Below are 23,297 nucleotides of genomic sequence, written 5' to 3'. Positions count from 1 at the left end.
ACCCCCACAGGCATCTTCCTCTAAAACAGTGTTCATTGGGCTATTTGACGTGAGGGACCAGCAAATATCCCCCCCCCCCCCAGTATGCCAGGGACCAGCAATGTGGTGTGTCCATTGGGTACAATTGTTTGTTTCTTTTCTGGAAACTTGATAGAGACCAGTTACTAATATTGCAGGGACCAGCAATGGTCCAGGGGCCACCACTGAGTAGCACTGCTTTACAACATCCCTCCCACCTCAAGGGAAGGGAAAATCTCCGCACCACATATGGTCTGGGATTAGGCAAAATAGTCTTTTTATCACTCTAAAGTCTGAATGGCTATAGGATATGGTGAAAGTGTCCTCCTCTTGTGCTGTCCACATCCGACCTGGGGTTCCACTTCGTTTTAGCAATTCAACCAACTCCTGACCCAGGAAGCCTCCTTCTAACCATCCATCAAGAAGCCAAGCCCTTCCTCCAGTCCATCTGCCTTGGTCCAGGCCTCGGAGGTGGAGAAGAACTGCTGGACCTGATCCTATTCCCCACCACCACTCCCTTCTCCTTTTGTGTCGTGTCTTTTAGATTGTAAGCCTGAGGGCAGGGAACCGTGTGACTAAAAAATTGATGTACAGCGCTGTGTAAACTTACAGTGCTTTATAAATAAAGGTTAATAATAATAATAAATAATAGTACAACGGCTGGATTTTCTGCAAGTTGATAGTATCTGACTTATCTCACCTCGGTGCCTTTTCACACTGCTAAAAGGCTGCTGTTGCATATTGAGTTGGCAGCAGAATTTGGAGTGATATGAATGACTCTGAAATTTTCATACATGGTTAGAGTGCCATCCTGTGGTTTCTTAATAGTTTATCACATGGGGGACAATTGGAAGTACAAATGGTGATTAATCCGTGATAATCTTACAATTGTGCTAATGGTTTTCACATGTATTAATCTCATTTTAATCATGTTTTAATGTCAATTGCATGATTTTCTCAGCTTAATCACTGTTTAAAGTCCCAATTTTCCCCGTGTGATAAACTCTGTAGAACATTTTATTCCCCACAGTTGAAGAGTTTACTTCAGTGTGATTTGAGAAATACTTATTTGTGTCTGCCTCCTATCTTACTGTACCTATAAAGCCCTATATGGTTTAGGCCTAGGCTATCTGAAAGACTGTATTTCTCCATACAAACATGCCAGTTTAAAGATCTACAGGGGAGGGCTTTCCTTCAGTCCCACCACAATCACAGGCTCACTTGGTGAGCACATGAGAAAGAGCCTTCTCAGTGGCATCACTATGGTTGGTGTCATCTCAATGCAGTATATCACGTTGTTACGTCTAGGCAAGCAGCCATCCCAGGCACAGGGACGTAGCTAGGATTTTAGGAAGGGGGGGGGGTTTCCAGACTAAGTGCCACCATTATAATGGGGCTTGGGTGCGTCGGTGCAGCAGCACACACCATTCATTTTTCTAATGGAGGGGGGGTCCGGACCCCAAGAACACCCCCCCCTTGGCTACGTCCCTGCCAGGGAAGACAACGTGGGGAGAGAGCAGGAAGGGAGGGAATGGTGGAAGGAAAAGTGGCAGAAGGCAGGGAAGGACACTTACCATTCAACCTGCCCTGCTGGCCACCTCTCTGCCCTCCTGGCCAAACTGCCTGGCACCTCCACCCCTAGGGCACCTCAACCGTCTGTTTGCTATGGGCACTGGAGAGAGTGGGGTGCTGCCACCTCCTGGAAGCCCCTTCTGGGCCTGTTGTGTAGGTCAGGAAAGGGAAGTGCCAACTATGAGAGCAGTAGAAGACTCTTCCCTTTCCCCCAAACAAAGGAATCTGTGGTTACTCCTGACACCATTGCCACCTTTCTCACTCGGCCAACAGCCCCACCAAACCCGTAAGGGGCTGCCGTTCAGCAGAAGCACTTTTCCCAGATGCCTGGCACACTGCTGGACATCTTGTCTTCCCTCTCCTCCTGTTAGCCTGCCCTGCACTTCCCTCTGTGGCAGGCAGCAGAGGGCAGTGGGTTGGAATGGAGGGCAAGGTGCTCCACTGTGGCCACTGGATGGTGAGGTGGACTGGTGGGTATGGATGCAGCTGTGGCCTCAGGCAACTCCCCTTTCCTTGCCACCATCACCTCCTTTTCTTGCCAGGCAGGCAGCCTTGCCAGACCTGGAAGGGGTTGCCAGGCGGCAGCAGCACCTCGCTCCCAACAGCAGCTACACTGGACCAGCTTGCCCTCCATGTCTGCCCATTTCTGTTTCTGTGCTCTGGAAGGCATAACTGTGAAGCATTTAATATAATATTAAATTCCTTAGGTTTCCCACAGTACTACACACTTAACAGATTCATGTCATACCAACTGGAAACCCCTACGTACACAGATGCTTGGTCCCACAGGTGTAACTGGTGAGAACACAGGAAAGGGCCTTCTCAGTGGCTGTTCCCAGGCTCTGGAACTTCCTTTGAGAGTCTAGATAAGCACCTTCCTTGCTATTTTTCCACAAGCAGTTCAAATCTTTTTTTTTAAATGTTTTATTCTGGCATGTCTTTCAAGGAGAAAAAGGCCTTGTATGATGTGCTGGACCTTTATTTGTTGTGGTTGTTTCTAAAGATTTTTTGGAGTAGTTTATTGACGGATTATTCAGATTGACAGTTTATTCAGATATCTGGGCATAGTTTTCAGAGAGTCCCTTTCTTGCTTTTTAACTTATTTAGTTATGAATTTTATTGCTTTTTAACGTGTGGTTTTAAAACTACGTTTCTTGTAAGCTGCCTTGAGTCTACAAAAAGGCAGAAAATAAATAAATAAATGCTGATGATGCCAGTGTCATGACTTTTGCTGTTGTCATAAGATTGTACAAGAGTTTAAAATATAAATGTTACATGGCTCCTGCCTTTTGAAATGGCACTTCCATGAAAATTCAAGACCTTTGAATTAATTTTCAGCCATTTTTTACACATTTAATTGTTCTGCCACAAAGTAGGACCACCACTTATTGACAGGTTTTCTCCATCAATGAAAAGGTGCACTCCACCAATGATTTAAATGCAAACCAGCAACAGAAGAGTCACAATACTGTGTGAGAAGTACCAGTCAAAGCCCCTTTTATCCTGTTAAAATTCTGCTTTTTATCCTTATGTGGTAAAGTCCTTAGTCCAGCTGTTTGGTAGCATCATCAGGAAAATCTGACATGGCTTTTAAGAACAACCCTATTTTTATAAAGACAAGAGAGGTGACTTTAAAGTTTGAATGCAGAACAGAATACTGAATTTTATTGTAGTAGTGCTGTACAGCAGATTTCTCAAGTCACATCCATAACCCAGGCAATGGTCTAAGGGGTACATGGCACTGTTACATTATGAAAGCAATACCTGTTTCAGCTGACTGGGACATCCCCAGATAAATGTATACTACTTTTATGCAGACAGAAGAGAACAAGAAAACTAACTTGGTTCATTTTCATTTTTAACAAAAAAACTTTGTTATTTCGTGTATATTGTATGGCTTTCTTTGGTAAAACTAAAATGAAGGGCTAGAATAAGGGCAAAGATGACCTTACTGTTTAAAAACAATTAACATACTTTTAAAAACTGTAAATATATCTATTTCTTCAAAGCAGGACTGGAACCATAATGCATGACAAATTTTAACCAACCTCCCCCATGCTAAGATTCCACTGAAATTGGTGCCATGTCTTGGGAAGGATAGATGATCTAATGGATCATTAGAATCATTGCAGTTCTAATCCTCCCCAACCTCTCTGTGAGACTGCTATTTATATGATGCAGTTGATTGCTCCAACAAGACTAGCATCGAAAACAAGGAACTAAGATACTATAGATGTGACTTCCTGTTTTATGGTGTAGAGATTTGTGAGAGTAAAAAAACAAAAACAAAAGCATGAAACAAAGTGAATCTAAGAAGATTTAGAAGGGCTGTGATCCTAACCAACGATCACCAGTGTCCAAGGATTCAACCAATAAAACTGACCCACAGCACTTCATCTTACCCCAGGTCTCTGTAAATTATAACAAAAATTACAAGTAGATCTTATAAGGCAGAGCAGAGAGCTTCTTAATTGAAAATATCACAGGTTGTGAATTGAAGATGCTGGGTTGGTGAGACGCTCCCTAGTTCCTACACAAGGGAGCAGGTAACTTATTTCAGAAAGGGAGTGATGGCTGGTTCCAGTCCAATCCCCAAAAAGACAAGAATAGTGATGATAATTTATGAGTCCTTCATACTAGCAACCTTTCCTTGTCCCGTGCTGGAGTCTGGAGCAGTATTCTTTTGTTGCAAATCAAAAGATTTTTCTTTTTCACTCCTTCCTCGCTGTCCTAGGAAGAGAAAGGGTTTATGAGACACAATGCTTTGGTGATATCATCTAGTAAAATTTCATATTTGGCAACATGGGAAGCTGCTTTATATTGAGTCAGACCATTTATCTAACCCAGAGTATGGAAATGTTTCTGGTTGTTATGGCTGGGGGATTCTGGTTGTAGCCTCATCCCCAAATTTCAAGTTCTTTTCAATCTAACAGCTGTTCTCCAGGGTGTCAGGCACAGTCCCTCACCCTATTATCTGCTTCCCAATTCTTTTACCTGGGAAAAGGAATGAATGTGGAATGGATTGCTTGCATATGCTCTACCACTGAGCTAAAGTCCAGCTCTTGAGTATTTATATCCAGGTGCAAATGTGCTGCCTGATTCTTTGCTGTTGTGTTTTCAAGTCATTTCCAACTTATGGTGACCCTAAGGAAGCCCTATCATGGGGGTTTCTTACCAAGATTTCTTCAGAAAGAGTTTGCTTTTGCCTTTCTCTGAGGCTGAGAGAGCATGACTTACCCAAGATCACCCAGTGGGTTTCTATGGATTCAAACCCTGTTCTTCAAAGTCATAGTCCAAACCACTCAACCACTACACCACACTGGCTCCACTGCGTGATTCTACACAACATTAAAGGTACTACAGACACACTCTATATGTTCAGAATTTGTAGAAGCGAAGATAGGAGCCAGCGTGGTATAGTGGTCTGAGTCTTGGACTATGATTCTGCAGACCAGGGTTTGATTCCCAGCTTGGGCATTGGGTGACCTTGGGCAAGTCACATGCTCTCAGCCTCAGTGGAAGGCAATGGCAAACTGCCTCTGACAAATCTTGCCAAGAAAACCCTATGATAGAATTGCCTTAAGGTCACCATAAACTGAAAATTACATCATTATCAACAAGGAGTTTTATACTGGAAACAGATTCACCATGCTGAGAATCTCAGGCCCGTTACAGACGAGCCTAAAAGTGCACGCTCCGCGCATGCTAGGTTAGAAAAGGGCGTCCTTTCTGGACGCCCTCAACCCTAGCACGCGCGGAGCACGCACAAAATGGCGGCGGCTGTTCCACATGGCCGCCTCCAAACGGACGTGACGTCTTTGCGCCTCACAAGGGTGCCTAGAGCACCCTTTCTACGGTGCAAGAAGGAGCTTCGAAATGGAGCTCCTTCTGGGGTTTGCATCACTGGGCGCAGCCTTTACATGGCTGCACCCAGCGACGCAGAGGAGAAAGGGGCCTAGCGGCCCCTTTCTCCTCCTCCCTGCCGTCGCCGGGTGTCCTTGGGGCTTGAAGCCCCAAGGACACCCCTTTCCAGGCCGCGGGGAAGTGGCCTTTGCTGCTTCCCCGTGGCCTGCAAAGCGGTAGATTGGGGCCTCGGAGGCTGCCATTCTGGCAGCTGAGGCCCCGATACAGCGGGGAAAGGGGCAGGTGCAGGCTGCCCCAAATGGGCAGTCTGTAACCCGCCCCAGTTTCCTAACATCTTCTGTATCATTTTAAAAAAAGCTTCTAGCCATTCTAGACTCCAGTAGAATGGCAGTGAAGATAGCTGGAATAGTGTGCAAATCAATGAAACCCTAAAACTGGGGAGCAGAGCTAAATAAGGCTTCCAGTAATTAGTCAGGGATAGGACTCTAGTGTTGTGCGCAGCTTTCAGCATATCCTCATTGCTAAGTTAAATTATGTAAAATGAGCAAACATAAGGAAATTATTTTAATTTGCAATTTTTTATACAGATTAGAGTACAGAAGGAATTGCTTTTAGTCCTGTTCTAATTCTGTTACTTATCTGGGCCTGCTTCCAAAGACATTCTTCTTTTGGTTTCATGGATTTATTTGCCCTTCTAAGAAAGCATTGCTAGGAGTTCCTTCACGAGCTTGAGCTGTCACCATACTTAAGGCGTGTACACAACATACAAGGAGTAGTTACTGTGCTCATGACAACTCCTGTCATTTTCTGCTTAGAAACCTATTTCACCCAGTGACTGCTCAGATGAAAACAGTTGGGTGGATGGGTGCACAGTGTTCATTAAATCCATATAGGATTTAATCATTAATATATGTATGTGCATGTATGTCCGTGTGTATGCATGATTTCAAGTCACTTATTGACTTAAGGTGACCTACAGATTTCATAGGGTTTTCTTAGACAAAGTGTTTTTCCCAATTCCTTCCTCTGAAATAGCGCCTACAGCACCTGGTATTCATTGGCGGCCTCCCATTCAAATACTAACCAGGGCTAACCCAGCTTAGCTTCAAGGATCAGACAGGATTGGGTGCTTTTCAGGTATTTACATTTGCCACACTCAGGATACATCTTCCATTATTCAATTACTTAAGACCTCAAAACCCTTTCAATAGTTGAACACAAATCATACAGATGTCTGTTTTGTACAAATGCTCATTTAGATATTTAGTTGCCTATTGAAAGCTACACTTAGACATGTTTTTTCTTTTTTTTTTAAAATGTCTGCTTTCTCTTTGACAGTATTTATATGGATTTTTGCAAAACAGAAATTAAAAAAACACACATTGCCAATCAGGTGACAAGACTGTGTTGTGTTGTCTCTGTGTTGTGCATGTGCCTACTTTTCTTAATTTTAATTTTTAACGTATTGTTCTGCAGAATAGTTCATACAAATATACAGTGGACCCTTGTTATACATTGGGGTTTGGTTCCAAGATCCCTGTGTATAACAAAATCCGTGTATACTCAAGTCCCATTCAATATACAGTGAGCCCTTGCCTTACGCAGGGGATCCGTTCCGGACCCCCCGCGTAAGGTGAATTCCACCTATGTTCAAGCCCCATTCATTTGAATGGGGCTCGTGCGCGGTGGCGCGGTGGCGTGGGAGCACGCGGGGCACCACGAGCGCGTGCCCCATTCATTTGACTCTTGATTATATCTATTATGCAGCATTACATTTGGGGGAAAAGTTATACTATGCCTCTGCTATTTCATCTTTGACATCTATACAAGAGAGCTATTCCCACTGGTGATGAAGAACATGTTGGGATAACAGCCAGAGGCAACAGGTGCAGTCAACTGCTGTGACAAAACTACTAAGCACTCAAAGGAAAAGTTGCTTATATCCATTCAGAACATCTCACTCCTGTTATTATAGAGTCTAGGAAAACTTCCAAAGGTTTATCTTGTTAGGTTGGTTGTGATTAGTTTCAGCCTGATATGAACAAAACACTTGAATCAGTTGAGTCCACCACATGTAAGCTTGACCCCTTGGGTGTCTGGGCTAGTAAGATCTAGTAGCAATGAACTGATGAAGCAGAGTCAAGGGGTGGCCAATGTCTCACTTAGTCAGTGGGTGGCACCTGCTATTTTGAAAGAGGCTGTAGGGTGCTTTTAACTGAAGATGACCTCCTTAGACCAAGAGAATGACCGTCCCATTGCTAATGTCCCTTTTGGGAGCAAGGTGCTTGAGCATTAATATGTTTATTTGTCCAAAACGGGTGCATAACCTGAACTTCTCCAAAGTCTTGTGTGACATCTTGGCATTTATCACTTTAGTGGTGGAGGTTTCTGCTGCTCTCATCACCTCTTCCTCACCTCCAATTTCAACCAATTTTACAAGCTGATAACCCCCTGCAGAAAATTTTGATGGGCAGGACTTCATCAATGCAGTTGCTATAATAATTCTCTAAAGAGTCCAAAATGCAGGTGACTCTATTGATAATTTTAAAAAAAATATAGCAGTTTATATCTCAACCAGGAGTAGGTCATTTGTAAAGTTAATGAGCCTTGCCAACTCAAGAGAAAATTACCCCAAAATATTTTGGATTATATCAGGGATAAGTCTTAACAAACTAATTCTGCTAAGAAACTCTGTTTTTCCCACCAGATGCTGTAGGAATTGCAGCTAAATAGAAGGTGAGCAGAAGAGTTCAATGAGGTTGGTAGATGATGGCCTACTTCCTGCTGGTAAAAAAAAAAGTCATAGGGTTTTGATCCTGCAATCCCTTGGTTCTGCTATACCACTAGTTGCACTTCTCACTGGGAAGACACTCTACCAGCAATTTCACAAATATCTTTGATCCCAGCCCTCCAAGAAGGGCTTGGAAGAATGCTCTGGCAGTAATTAAAAGGAAAAGAATATTGCAAGAGAAAGGAAATGAAGTGGAAGGGCTGAGACATAAAGAGTAGAATGCATAAAAACTGAAAGTGACTCTGGACGGTTCACCTCTTTTTCAACTGCCCTTCTGGGTGTGCAGCCCCAATAGGTCCCCATGGGAGCCTGCATCCAAACAAGGTTGTGCACTGTGGTTGGAATAATAGCAAGCATTGAAGATTCAAGTCCTGAGACAGCTCTTTTTCCACCAGCTGTAAATTGATTTGCATTTGTTTCAGTCAAACAAACCACATATTTTACCCTTTTATAAATGTATACCAATGAAAACATGCTCCATCCTTCAATCCTGCAATGATAAAATAAGGTCTTCTACTTACTCTGGCTCACAGAGGGGGAATCACCTGTTCCCTGAAGCTCCTGGATGATCTCCTGAAGAAGGTCAAGCCTGTGGTGACATGAGAAAAATACATTTTAAATACAGTCTGTGTTGTATTGTATTTTAAGGCATTAATTAGTGGACGAAAAGATTACAAAAACTTCAGATATCTGTATAAACAGTTTTTTTTTAAAAAAAGTCTTCAAACAGTAATTATCAAATCAAATCAAAAGAAGCATGGACTTCTGGATAGTCTACTAAAATGTTTTGTTAGTGTTGAAGAGTTTTCCCATAGAAACAGGACCAGAGATGTGGGAAGAGAGAATCAGGATTTTTAAAGATGGTATGTTGTGCATTAGCTTGAGGTGGTTGTAGGGAAGGAGCTTGGCTAACAGCGAATAATAATAATAATAATAATAATTATAAAATTTATTTGTATTTTCCCGCCTCTCCTGGGTAGATCGAGGCGGGATCACAACCAAATTTAAGAAACAATACAGAACAACACACAACAATTTAATAAAATACATAACAATTAGCAATTAAAAACAAGATATCACAGACGACACTGGAGTTGAGGGAGGTGGATTTGTGTCTTACCAAAAATCAGGTGGGTATGCTTGCCGGAAGAGCTCCGTCTTAACTGTCTTCCTGAAGGTTTCCAGGGAGCTGGTAAGACGGATCTCTTCTGGGAGACTATTCCACAGTCTTGGAGCAGCTATCGTAAAAGCTCTTTGGGAAGTTGAAACATATTTGGTTGCTGTTACCCAAGGTCTCTTCCAGAAAATATTTAATGAAATACAGCTGTTTTACCATGAATGCAAATGTCCATGTGAAATCTACTACATACGTGTGCATGCAACAAAAAGGCCCTTCCATGGTATTTTCCCACCTTCGGCAAACCTCAGCTGAGACAGGATTCCTCTGCGGACAGAAAAATGGTTCAGAACAGGATTAGCACCAGTTGAGTAAATGGCACAGGAAAATGATGGCAGCTTCCTTTTTAGAAAACATTTGCTATTATTGTTATTTACCATCAAGTCAACTTCAACGTATGGTGACCCTATGGATGAGAGCCATAGAGAGCCTATGGGGCCATCATGGAGTAGTGGTTTGAATGTAAGACTACGAGCGACCCTGGAGACCACTCACTCATGAGAAAGCACTGGGTGAACTTGGGCAACTCACACTCTCTCAGCCCTAGAAAAACCCATGATAGGTTTGCCTTAGAGTCATCATCAGTTGGAAATGACTTGAAGGCACATAACAACAACAACAACAACAACAACAACAACATGGATGAGACACCGTCAAGAACTCTGGCCATCAACTGCCAAGATTGTTGCTTCCTTGATTGAGCAAATCCATTTGGAACGTGGAGCATTAGTATTTATTTCCCAGTGTAATCCCTAGTATATTACCTGGACTTTTTTCCTGGCATTGGCTGATAAATCAATGAGGGTTTGAAGAGAGCGATTTGAGATATGTTCCTTGCAATTTTCTGTGGATGGAGACAGAATGTCATTAACAGTAATTCAAGGATGCAAGCAAGAAGGATAGAAACATGTTTGGCTTCAAGCAGAAAAAACCTGTCTGGTTAATGAGAAACCTTTCAGCATTTTCAAAAACATGCCAGTGACCATAATTTTCATTGCAAGGCATTACACGCACCTTCATGAAGACTTTAATTACTATTTCCATTGCATAGACGAACTAACATGATTAAGGTTCAGCAATGACAGAGCTGGAAATCTGAACCTTTATCTTCAAGGTTAGGTTGTCAGAATTATGGGGTTAGAAGCCCCACAAAAACTAATTTACTCCAACCATTCCCTGAGGCAGAATATCCTTTATTAAAGAGCCCACAAAGACTTCAGTAAAGTATCTCAATCTGCTTGAAAATATTAGAAAGGTCTTCTGAAGCTCAAATCCTAAATAGGATTTTGGTGGACAAATGTTCATATTGGAGGAATTCCATTTAAAAGAAAAGCCTAGCAAAATGTTAGGTGAGAAGAATAAAAATGCTGATTCTGAAATGGAATTATGTAAAACATTATACTCTTCTTTATATGATGGTTTTCAGATAATAACACTACTTTTCTTGAACAGCTAATGCTTTTGTTGGTTAGCACTTTGGGTTAACCAAGGGCCAGAACAGATTGGCAGCTTCAACTGGCTTCAAGCCAGCTTGGGGGTATGGCATTTACACACACCATGCCCCCAAGTTACCCGGAAGTCATGCCATCAATTACATGCTTGGTGGCTTCCGGGCAACTTGGGGGCATGGCATTTAGATTCCCCACACCACCAAACCAGCTGGAAGCCGGCTGAAGCTGCGGTAAGGCAGCTGCAATTCATCCCAAATAGGAGTGGCTCTTTGCTGCTCCTATTTGGGCCCTATTCTGGCTGGACTGAGGCCATGGTGTGTGCTTGCTGTGGCCCCAATTGGGCTTTGTCAGGGGTGGCTTGAAGCTGTCCCTTCTGGGCTCTCTGTTCAGCCCTCAAGCTGAATAAGATTCCTTCCTTGTTGGAATGGAAGGTATTGGCAATGATTTTTACGTGTTGTAAGCCACTTTGATTGTCTTGTCACAGAAAAGCGGGATATAAATAAAGGTTTTATTTATTTATTTTATTATTACCTTGCTTCTGGGAAAGCTTTGGTTGAGTGTGATAGAAAGTGGGTTTTTGTTTTTAATGAAGGGGCAATAATACTGGATAAGAAAAATGTAAACACTTGTATTAACCAAAAACCTAGGGTCCTTGGAGGCCACCCACAAACTGAATTCAATGGGTAAATTAGTTTAGCTCAATAGGCAGCACTGAGAGGGCCATGGTAACTAGCTGGGACACAAGCCTGTGTTTAACAGTTCTGAAAAACTAGAACCCCAGAGTGTTAAGTACAACTCAGTTTTATTATTTGAACAACAGGAGGGATGTCAACATTCACACGAAGCACTCATACATACACACAACACACACTAATGAAGATATAAAAGGTGGTAGCGGATACCAAATTAAAGGGTTACGATGAGCAATGCTTACCAGATCCTTAAGCCAGGCTCCAATCTGGAGGAAAGCTGGGAGCTGAATGGGTACTCACTACTCACTACTCTGCTTTGTGGTATAGCCAGAAGTATTGAGGGGTCTAAGGTTGAATCTGACAGGGGTTCTGCCTAATTCCAAACTGGACCAAAGTGAGAGTGCTTAAGTGGGCATATTTATGGGCCGAACTTTGTCTTGAGGCAGTTTAAGTTGATTTTTCAGGAATCCCAGAAACAATGGGATTTCCAGCTTGTTGACAAAAGGAATATATTTGGTTGATGGCGATGGCATTGATTGTGATAAAATCAGAACATCCCCAGGGAATTTGGGTCAGGATGAGGTGTTGGGAAAGACAGCGGAGGCTAGCAGGGAGATTGGCTTACTGCTTCAGGCTGACAGACTTCTTTGTGAAGTCAAAGACTTTCACGGCCAGCATCCATAGTTTTTTTGTGGGTTTTTTGGGCATCTTCAGAGAATGCCTGCCTGGAAAAAAATTGGCTATATATATACTGTGCGTACCCAATTTTTTCCAGGTAAGCATTCTCTGAAGATGCCAGCCATAGATGTTGGCAAAACGTCAGGAAGAAACTCTCCTAGAACATGGCTACATAGCCCGAAAAACCCACAAAAAACTATAGACTCCTTTGTCTTTGCCCTTTCTGCAAGGCAACATATAGTACTGTCCTTGGCTTCCCATGGCCTCTGGACCATATTTGGGCTGAGGCCATTGCCGTATACTACAATTCTCACAGTCACCGAGCTAACATGAATCAGTGGCTGTGCAGGATAGGGATTTTGGGAGATGTAGTTCATCAAAAAGAAAGGGAAGGGGAAAAAAAGTAACTGCTAAGTTCTCTAAATGGAATACCCCCTATAATTTTTTTCATTCATGCAAGTTGCACCTTCTATTCTGGCATTCTCACTGCAGACTCAAACAGATGTATCTGTAAATCCCTTTGAACTAATTGCAAGTTGTCTTTGCTTTCCTCTGAGGGAGTGTGACTTTCCCAGGCTGCCCTGCTTCACATTGCAGTACAATACAATCCTTAAAAGGTGTATTCAGAAATAAGCAAAGTCCAGTGGTTTTATTCTGAGTGCAGCATGCAGCCAGGTTTTTGTAATGTTTACTCACAAGTAATGCCTGCTATGAGGTTTACTTTGGAAAAACAGGGACTATTAGCTACACACCCTTTCAGTTTAGGGCTTTCCAGACAGTCATAAGGGAACTTTTAAAAGGAGGATCTGAGGAACTGCTTTGTAAAGTGGAACTTTACAGTGGAACTGATTTCCCTGCTGTCAAGTGTGGAGGAGATTTTCTCTGTATGTACTCCAGACTCGAGACCCAACGGAAAAGGGTAACATAGTGATCAGCAAAGCAGAATTAACAGCAGAGCTGCTCTTGATTTTAAGATCCAGTCTGAATGGTTGTTTACATTAGGTATGTAACTCTGCACATCAAATTTCCCTTTGAAGTCTTTGTCCTGTCACTTCATTTACAAATGATGTAAAATTAAAGTTCTCACACCCTGGTTGAAAAAGTTTTACAGTTTATAAAAAACTTTACTGAAACATCAAGAAACATAAATCCTGTATGTTTAATGAACAGTGATGAGACTTTGTGACATCCCTGCTTAGGACTTTATCACACCAGCTGGCTGTCATGTCACAATTGTCCTAGTTTAAGAATGGAGGCATACTTGGTTTGGCACAATTTCTTATTACACTTTCCCCCACAATAGTGCTTTGGCGATCTATGGCCATGTGATCTGTTTTCTGCACTGCCAAATGCCACCTTCTGGGAGGAAGGGGGTGAATGAGAGATCATGGCTGCTAACCATCTCACAAAGCTGGCTGCTATGTGAATGTGCACACAGCAGCTGACTTCAGGGACACTGTAAGGGACAAGGGAGAGAGGAACAGAATCACCCCTGCACACACCATTTAATTGCCTGAGAAATGAAACTGCAGCAGACGTGACTTATCACACGAACACAGTAACAGAATAGCAGCAAGACTGAAGGCCTATTGATGGGTTTTGCCTGTCAATGAAAAGTTGTACTATAGTAACAAATAAAATGCAAGACAGCAGCAGGATCGACACAACGTCATGTGATAGGTACCAGACAAAGATACTTTTATCCTGTTAAAATTTTGCTTTTATAGCTGGTGTAATGAAAATCCTTAGATTTGCTCAGAAGTGATGTCACAGGTAGCACCCAGTAAGTGCTATGAGTCACATGCAGTAACTGCTAAAGTGAAAATTTGCAATTTTCCAGTGTGAATGTGGATAAGCAGCGATTCCCTACAATGAAGTGCTCACTGTGATGAGACAGTTGTGATGGGGACAGAGACCCCCTCCTCTAATAAATCACAGTATTCGGAAAAGCTTGTATTGGCACTGTTTCCAAGGTTTGTGAAAAAGAAAGGTATGCCATTGGCTATGGTGAGATATTATTTCACAGAATCATAGAGTTGGAAGAGACCGCACGGGCCATCCAGTCCAACCCCCTGCCATGCAGGAAATCCAAATCAAAGCATCCCTGACAGATGGCCATCCAGCCTCTGCTTAAAGAGCTCCAAGGAAGGAGACTCCACTACACTCCGAGGGAGTTTGTTCCACTGTCAAACAGCCCTTACTGTCAGGAAGTTCTTCCTAATGGTGAGGTGGAATCTCTTTTCCTGTAGCTTGCATCCATTTTTCCGGGTCCTGTTCTCTGGAGCAGCAGAAAACAAGCTTGCTCTCTCCTCAATATGACATCCCTTCAAATATTTAAACAGGGCTATCATATCACCTCTTAACCTTCTCTTCTCCAGGCTAAACATCCCCAGCTCCCTGAGTCATTCCTCATAGGGCAAGGTTTCCAGACCTTTCACCATTTTAGTCACCCTCCTTTGTACATGCTCCAGTTTCTCAGTGTCCTTTTTGAATTGTGGTGCCCAGAAATGGACACAATATTCCAGGTGGGGCCTGACCAGAGCAGAATACAGTGGCACTATTACTTCTCTTGATCTAGACACTATACTTTTATTGATGCAGCCTAAAATTTCATTGGTCTTTTTAGCTGCCGCATCGCACTGTTGACTCATGTTCAACTTGTGGTCTACTTGGACTCCTAGATCCCTTTCACATGTAGTTTCATTCAGTCAGGTGTCCCCCATCATATATCTGTGCATTTCTTTTTTCTGTCCTAAGTGCAGTACCGTACATTTCTCTGTGTTGAATTTCATTTTGTTAGCTTTGGCCCAGCTTTCTAGTCTATTCAGATCATTTTGAATGTTGATCCTGTCCTCTGGAGTATTAGCTATTCCTCCTAATTTGGTGTCATCTGCAAATTTGATAAGTATGCTCCCAATTCTTTCATCCAGGTCATTGATAAAGATGTTGAATAACACTGGCCCCAGGACAGAGCCCTATGGGACCCCACTGGTTACTTCTCTCCAGGCTGAAAAAGAGCCATTGTTGAGCCCCCTTTGGGTTCAGCAAGTCAACCAATTACAAATCCATGTAACAGTTACTTTATCTAGCCCACATTTTACAAGCTTGTTTGCAAGAATGTCATGGGAAACCTTGTCAAAGGCCTTACTGGAATCAAGATATACTATATCCACAGCATTCCCTTCATCTACCAAGCTGGTAATTTTATCAAAGAAAGAGATCAGATTTGTCTGGCATGACTTGTTTCTCTGAAACCCATGTTGACTTTTTGTGATTATGGCATTGCCTTCTAGATGTTCACAGACTCTCTGTTTAATGATCTGCTCCAGAATCTTTCCTGGTATTGATATCAGACTAACTGGACGATAATTGTTGGGATCCTCTTTCTTCCCCTTTTTGAAGATTGGGACAACGTTTGCCCTCCTCCAGTCTGCTGGGACTTCTCCTGTTCTCCAGGAGTTCTCAAAGATTATTGCCAATGGTTTCAATATTACATTTGCCAGTACTTTTAATGCCCTTGGATGTAGTTCATCTGGTCCTGGAGACTTAAATTCATTTAGATTAACAAGGTGTTCCTCTACTATCTCTTTACTTATTCTATGCTGAAATTCCCCTATTCTGCCCTCTCCGCCATTATCCTCAGGTTGAGCACCCTTTGCCTTTTCTGAGAAGACTGAGGCAAAGAAGGTGTTTACTTTGTTATTACATCAAAATCATAAGGGGACTCACCTCGTCTCAGCAGGGTTTCATCGCTGTGGCTGCTTCGACCTGGCATCCCTTGCTGGCTGACGAATGACTCTAACATGTGGATGCCAGACGTAAAACGTTTCTCCAGGTTTTCTAAGGAGGCTTGGGCTTTTGCCAAGAGACAGGCTGAGTCCTCCAGACTGTTCACAAACACTGCCTCCTGCTTGACAATGTTATCTCCCTAAAGGAGAAACAAGAATTGTGAGGAGAACACAATTACAGTAAAGCTTGAGTATCCCTTATTTGAAATGCTTGGGACCAGAAGCGTTCAGTATTTTGAATTTTGGAATACCTGTACTTACATATACAACTGGCCCTCCATATCCATGGATTCTGTATCCACAAATTCAACTATCCATGGCTTGAAAATATTATTTTTTAAAAAAAAAATCCAAAAAGCAGTACAAAATTCCTATCAATTTTTGCATTGAGACAAAAAAAAAAATCACACTGTGTCGACTAAAAAAAAGATGTAGTCTTTAAATAGGGCCTCATTTGCTGACAAATGTAATCCTTGCATTCCAGCCTCTTTAAATAAAGTATGAAATGAGTTAGAAAGTCCTTGTTGGCTTGATGCTTCCCATAAAACAAATAGGCATGCCAACCAAAGCGTAAATCCTTCTTCTAAGTCAAGGGTTTGTTGGTCAATTAACTTAAACCAGTTCTGCATCCACTGGAAGCAGACTGCATCATAATAAAGACTGAGGTTTGGATTTTGTACTGCAGGTCTTCAAACCTAAATTTAACGATTTATTTCAAGAGACTAGTGGAAGAAATTTAGATTTGCTGAAGATCAGAAAGAACTCCAAGGAGTCACTTTTATGTATATTGTTGTTGTGTTATGTTATTGTTTGTCTCTTTTTCCTTTGTCTTTGTTATATATGTAAGGTTTGGCTTTTATTAATAATATATTTTATTAATAACAATTTTTAAAAAATCCAAAAAGCAAAGTTGAATTTTACCATTTTATATAAAGGCACCATTTTACTATGCCATTTAATTGCACCTGAGCAGCCACAAACTTTGGTAACTATGGGGGGAGGGGGGCTGGAACCAACCCCAGCAGATACCAAAGGCCCACTGTACATGAGACATTATGAGGCTGGAGAGAGATTGGTAATCTGTAAAATGGCAAGAATAAGTGTAGCACTTGGCATGAATCCACACCTACCACCATTTTACAAATCATCATTTCTCTCTCCAACCATGTCTCTTTCTAGCCATGCAAATACATGTATGTAGCTCAAAAAGCTTTGGACTTTGGAGTATTTTGGATTTCAGAATTCTAGATAAGGGAAACTCAACCTGTATCAGGAAAGATAACTTAGCACTGGAGGTCTGGGTGCTGTCCTCCAAAGAGCAATTTTTCCAAGGTTTTGGGAAGACGATGTAGGGATGCCCATTAACGAACCGAGGGATAGGATTGACAGCACATTTGTAGTGGGTAGAAGCGGAGGGAATACTTCATGAAATACCAGAGAAATGCAGAATAGGTTAGCTTTACAGTGTAGCACTAGAGAAGTGTGGTCATCATCACAAACGAGAGGAATCTGCCTTATGAAGGAGACTCCTAGGAAAGATATAGTGATAGGACTACTAAATGGGTGGGAGTTAAAAGGATGAGGAATGACTGTCCCAATAAAATGGTATATTGGACATAACAGTTCCTCTCCTTAAATTTGGAATTAAGGTCACAGAACAAGACTGACAGGCTTGAGGCATGAGAGAACCATACCATGCCCGCAGACACTAGGCTCCTGTTATCAGACACAGATGATTCTTCTTCTCCACTGCTCCCTGGTTCACATGTGCTGTCAGAGTTGGATCTCTGGTGCTTCTCCATAGAAGATTTGCAAGGACTACTTGTCTCTTGTTCTCCACTTTTCTGTAAGAAAGAAAGAACTGAACCATGGTGGAAATTCACATTGTTTAATGCAAAGAGTCTAACTGAATGTGTATTACAGTCGGTCCTCCGTTTTCGCAGGGGATCCAAGCAGTTTGACACCACTTTAATTGCCATGCCTCTATCTCGGGGAATCCTGAGATCCGTAGTTTGGTGAGGATCAGAGTTCTCTGACAGACAAGGCTGAATGCCTCACCAAAAATAAATCCCAGGATTTCATAGGATGGAGCAATGATAGTTAAAGTGGTATTAAACTGCTTTATTTCTGCAATGTGGATACATCCCATATTACAAGAGTAGCTCTTGCAAGGACATATTTCTCCAATGAAAAAGAAAAAAAAGGTTAATGAAGATGAACCTACCCCCACTAACGCAATATGCCACGAGTATTGCATTGTGCTTGTCCGTCTTACCTGCTCTTGTCCAATTGTCTGGCTCTCAGGCTGGGTGTTGGATGTGCTTTGTTCTGCACTTCTGCCACTAGACTCCACCTCAAAGTAAGGTGGTTCTGAAGAACAAGAATATAGACCAGAAAGGATCATATAGTCAAGGCATGCTTTCATCTATATTTATCCATTTATTGTTTCTTAGGCCCTGTAGTAAACTATTGCTCCATCCTGTCCTATGAAGGTTCTTCCATATCTTCATTCTCCTGCCAATCAACTGGGCACCCCAACTTACAACCTTACATCTCCTTTTCTTCACTCAGGACACCAGCCTGCTGTCCTGTCACAATCGTGCAAGTTTAAGAATGGAAGCATACTGGTTTGGCATCATTTCTTATCATACTTTCCCTTACAATAGCACTTTGGCACTACTTTGGTCACCCATGGTCATGCGATCTGTTTTTTGCACTGCCAACCACCATCGTCTGGGAGGCAGGAGGGGAACGAGTGATCACCACTGAGCTAACCACCTCCAGAAGTCAGTTGCTGTGTGAATGTGCACACAGCAGCTGGCTGCTGAAAGCTGTTGGTGGCAGGCCCGTAGCTAGGCTGGGACAACCGGGACACTGCCCCATGGCCCCCAGCCAAAGGGCCCCCCAAACAGTGGTGCACCAAGATGGCACCATGGTGTGCGGTAGGACTCGGGAGTGTGTGAATGCTCTGCCCTACCGAGCCCTACTTTTTGCCCCAGGGTCCCTAAAGGCCTAGCTACGGGCCTGGTGGCCATGATCACTGGTCCTCCCCACTCCTGAGGTTTGATACACAGCAGCCCTGCATGCAATACGTACTGGCCAAAGATGCTTTTATCAAGTTAAAATCCTGTTTTTGTAGCCTTGTGTGACAAAGCCAATAGTATTATCACTAATTGTGATCACCAAAATGCTTCTGACATTACAAAGTGTATTAGCAAATTTTTGTCATATTAACCCATGTTAGTAACCCTTGTTAGTACAGATCTTATGTTCACATAGGACTGGATCTGAACCTGTATTTTCTATACCTATATTATATGAACTAATCCTCAAATTTTATCTTTGTTTGAATCCTGTTTGAAAGGTCCATCCCCTATTCCTACTACTCAGCATCAAATTGACCTTCTGGAATGACTGGGAGGGATGATTCATCTGTCTCGGTCTGTCCTGCCCACAGAGAGAGCTTCTTTGCTGACGATGCAACTGATGAAATCAGAGGAGACCCCCCTTTGGCATCCTGGGATGACAAAATAATATGACAGATACTTATGATACCCATAACGAAAAAATAAGAAGAGCTACAACAGCAGCTAGAGAAACATTTGAGCCACTGCACATGATAAGGCTTCAGAAACCAGCTTTGACTTGAACTCAGTTCACACTCACCCCACTGTCGAGGGGGAATGATAATAAGTCTGAGTATATTTGAAGCAGAGAAGAGATCATGCAGCCCTCCATTTGTTGTTAGATTGCAAATCCAAGCAGTCTTAGCCAGTACAGTCAAAGGTGAGGAATGCTGAGTATTACAGTTCAACAGCATCTGGAAGGCTGTACGATTCCTATCTGATTCAAGATAACATCCAAAGAGGGATTGGATGAGCTCAAAGTTCAATCCAGCTAAACTCCTCACCTGTCGGACCGTCCGTAACAAATAGCGTAAGTTTGGGAAGGTTCCCTTCCGGTCTCGTTCCTTTAAGGCAGTGCCATCTTTGATCACTTCATAAAAAGGCTGAGGAACACGAGCATCAATAAAGAGAGATTGTCCTGCTTCCATCTTCTCCTTCACAGTGGAGCCATCCAATCCAACCCAAGGGATTTCACCTGGAAAATACACATTGATTATCATGTGGGGTTAGAAATCAGTGGGTTAGGCAGACTTCCTGAATGTAACCTACTTTGTAGCTCCCAACCCATCTTCTATCTTTCTTCTAAGACAATGTACTATTTCTGGTTATTGAATCTCATTTTGAAGCCATCTGAAGTTCATGCCTATCAACACACCTTGGACACCACATTCTGTATACTATCTGTTGTGGGAAGAGGTACTTTCTTCTACAGCCAGTCAACGTCTTTGGGTGTCTCTGATTCCTAGGGTGTATCCACACTGTAGAAATGATGCACTTAGACAATACTTAACTGCCATGGCTCTACCTGACAGATCCCGGGATTTGTAGTTTTGTGAAGTACCAGTGCTCTTTGGCAGAGGAGGCTAAAGACCCTGTAAAAATATACTTAAAGTGGTGTCATACTGCATTATTTCTACAATGCAGATGCACTTCTAGTACTGCAAATGTAGAAGAAAAATGTGTCTTTGTATGGTATTATTATTATTATACTTTATTGATATAGAGCTGTAGATAATAACATCATGAATATGCTATTTTTAAAATCATCTTCTTCCTCCTAAACAGAACAGTACTAAATATGTTATCTTTTCCTCTTAGAATGGGACTACAAAACCTTCATGATTTTGGTTACCCAGTTCATTCTATAGACTTACTCCAAATGGAACTGAGAACTGGATTTAGCCCACAGTCTAAAAATTATGAAATTACTTTTTAATTCCTCCAAAAATGACATATTTTTCTCCAGTTTTTTTGGTACCAAAGCTATCACTGCAGCTTATTTGAGCATTCTCTAAAAATAACTTTTAAATATTGCAGAACTCAGAAGTGAATGTTGAAACCTAAAAAAGGCATGTGCTAGATTAATATTTAGTCCTATTTACTTAGATTTTGTTGATATTCTGGGTCTTCCAGTTGTTTCTGACTTTTGGGGCCCTAAGGTGGGGTCATAGGGGTTTCTGGGCAATATTTATTTACATTATCTATTTATTTATTTATTTATAGGATTTATATCCCACCTTTTTCCCACAATGGGATTCAGGATTTGTTCAGAATGGGTTTGCATTTACCTCCCTTTGAACCAAGAGTGTGTGATTTGTCCAAGGTCACCCAGTGGGTTTCCATGTCTGAGCAGGAAATTGAACCCTGGTCTCCTAAGTTGTAATCCAATTCTCAAGCCACTATACCATGCTGAATCAGTTACATATCACTAACTGAAATCCCATTACAGGTTGAGTCTCCCTTGTCGAATTTCAAAATCCAACCAAACCTTTCTTCAGGGGTAGATGATATAGTGACACCTTTGCTTTCTGATGGTTCAGTGTACACAAACTTAGTTGCATGCACAATATTATTTAAAATGTTGTACAAAATTACCTTCAGGCTATGCGTATTAGGTGTATATAAAAGATAATGTGCATAGACTTGGATTCTATCTCCAAGACACCTCATTATGTACATATATGCAAACATAGGTATTCCTAAATCCAACACACACACCCCTCCCGAAATCCAAAACACCTCTGGTCCTAAGCATTTAGGTTAAGGGAGACACAATCTGTTGTTCTTATTTATACCCTCTTCTGTATCCAACCCAATATTTCCAGAGAATATCATTTCAAAATGATTGTTTGCTTCTCTTCTGCCACCACATCCATCTGCCATTTTTTTCCAGCAACAGAACTGCACTTGGAGTTCAGGGGCAACTCAGGTTGGGCATATGGGCCAGGTACCCCCTGCCTACCCCTTTATACTTTGCCCAGAAACCAACCTGTGAAGATCTCCTGGATCACTGTGCAGAAGCTGTAGAGGTCAGAGTTCACTGAGGCTGGACGCTCCCTAATGACTTCCAAGGGTAGCCAGTTGTAGAGAGGAAGAGGCGGCTGAATAGGCCAGGTTAAATTGTCTTTCTCTGTGCTGAAACATAATCCATGCAGTCAGGCTTCCTCAGATACTTGTCAGGGTCTCCTTATGATATTGCAACTGCTTCTACCAACCTTTTTTGCATGTACTCGAGGTTGCTGAGCTTGGCAAGTCCGGGCCTTACTAGCTGAATTGCATGAGAGGTCACAGCACGATGGATATGCCCCCAAGAATGTAGAAATGACAGAGCTTCAGAAACCTGCAGCAGCAGTCGCAGAGTTGCTGAGGGTGCTGGGGAGCTGGAATTCTACAGAAATAGGAAGAACAAGAGGAGTAAAAAAGGACCCTCACTTTCTCACTTGAGATCTAGTGTGGTACCAGTGGTTCCACTGTTGGAGGTCTGAGTCCCCAGGGAGCCATACGGGAAGACATTTTCTCTCAGTGTGAGCTATCTCTCAGGAGTTCTGTGAGGAAAGAGTAAGGAGGAGAAGAGCCACATGCATCACCTTGAGCTTCTTGGAGGAAAGGCAGGATACAAATATTAACTCCTAGAATCATAAGAGTTGGAAGAGATCACAAAGGCCACCTAGTCCAGTCCCCTGCCGGTTACAACACTCCTAAAAGATGCCTATCCAACGTGTGTTTAAAGAACTCCAAAGATGGAGAGTCCACCACTCACCAACGCAAACTATTCCACTGTTGAACCATTCTTAACTGTTCTTCCTAATGTTCAGTTTGTAATCTCTTTTCTTATAATTTGATTCCATTTTGAACCTATTTCTTGTAATCTGAACTAATACCTTCACTGACAGCTGAACTTACCTCACAGTGCAAGGCATAGTAGAGGGAGCACATCTCTACTCTCTCAAAGACAAGTTGGAGATTTTGGAGATCCAGGGATAAACTCACAGCTAGGAGAAGCAGCAGATGGGGATGATGGAGCTGACTACAGGAAACAGGGAAGCCATACTGAATATTCAATGTGAACCTCCACATAACACAGTCTGTCTCCCTCAATAACAACAGCAACAACAAATATTTATTTGTATCCTGCCTCTCCCTTTTGAGGATTGGGGCAGGTAACAGCAGAAGTTAATACAAATACAAAACAACAACAAAACAACAGCTAAGAAAAACAATCCCCTAAATCCCCAACCCTTCAACTCTCCCCCCTTCAGTATAAAATTACAACAATAAAAACCATATAACTACAGAACAATTAAAACAATTCAATAAAGTGGCAATACCAAGGGGGATAATAACCATGACCAAACAGGTT

The 23,297-nt window shown here is 42.2% G+C and overlaps 1 protein-coding gene across 5 annotated transcripts in view; it reads right to left on the bottom strand.

Annotated features, from left to right (window-relative positions):
• Positions 1-3,243: 3,243 nt before the first annotated feature.
• LOC121920241 (inactive serine/threonine-protein kinase TEX14-like) overlaps positions 3,244-23,297 on the bottom strand; it is a 33,124-nt gene continuing 13,070 nt past the window's right edge. For 3 of the 5 annotated variants that reach the window (XM_042447336.1, XM_042447337.1, XM_042447338.1), the window contains exons 9-20: positions 22,841-22,964; positions 22,153-22,325; positions 21,927-22,072; positions 19,942-20,132; positions 19,434-19,548; positions 18,307-18,401; positions 17,726-17,875; positions 15,973-16,171; positions 10,187-10,266; positions 9,616-9,689; positions 8,767-8,834; positions 3,245-4,320 (exon numbers count right to left, since the gene is read on the bottom strand). In XM_042447336.1, the coding sequence (XP_042303270.1) occupies positions 4,211-4,320; positions 8,767-8,834; positions 9,616-9,689; positions 10,187-10,266; positions 15,973-16,171; positions 17,726-17,875; positions 18,307-18,401; positions 19,434-19,548; positions 19,942-20,132; positions 21,927-22,072; positions 22,153-22,325; positions 22,841-22,964 (1,525 nt within the window). In that variant the 3' untranslated portion in view covers positions 3,245-4,210. Of the gene's footprint in view, positions 4,321-8,766; positions 8,835-9,615; positions 9,690-10,186; positions 10,267-15,972; positions 16,172-17,725; positions 17,876-18,306; positions 18,402-19,433; positions 19,549-19,941; positions 20,133-21,926; positions 22,073-22,152; positions 22,326-22,840; positions 22,965-23,297 lie in introns of all 5 variants that reach the window. The other 2 variants (XM_042447334.1, XM_042447335.1) reach the window with 1 other exon arrangement.

This window comes from Sceloporus undulatus, chromosome 2 (genome assembly GCF_019175285.1).
Source record: "Sceloporus undulatus isolate JIND9_A2432 ecotype Alabama chromosome 2, SceUnd_v1.1, whole genome shotgun sequence".
NCBI lineage: Eukaryota > Metazoa > Chordata > Lepidosauria > Squamata > Phrynosomatidae > Sceloporus > Sceloporus undulatus.
The sequence above is the reverse complement of the archived record's forward strand: the minus strand, read 5'-3'. Positions and strand labels throughout refer to the sequence as shown.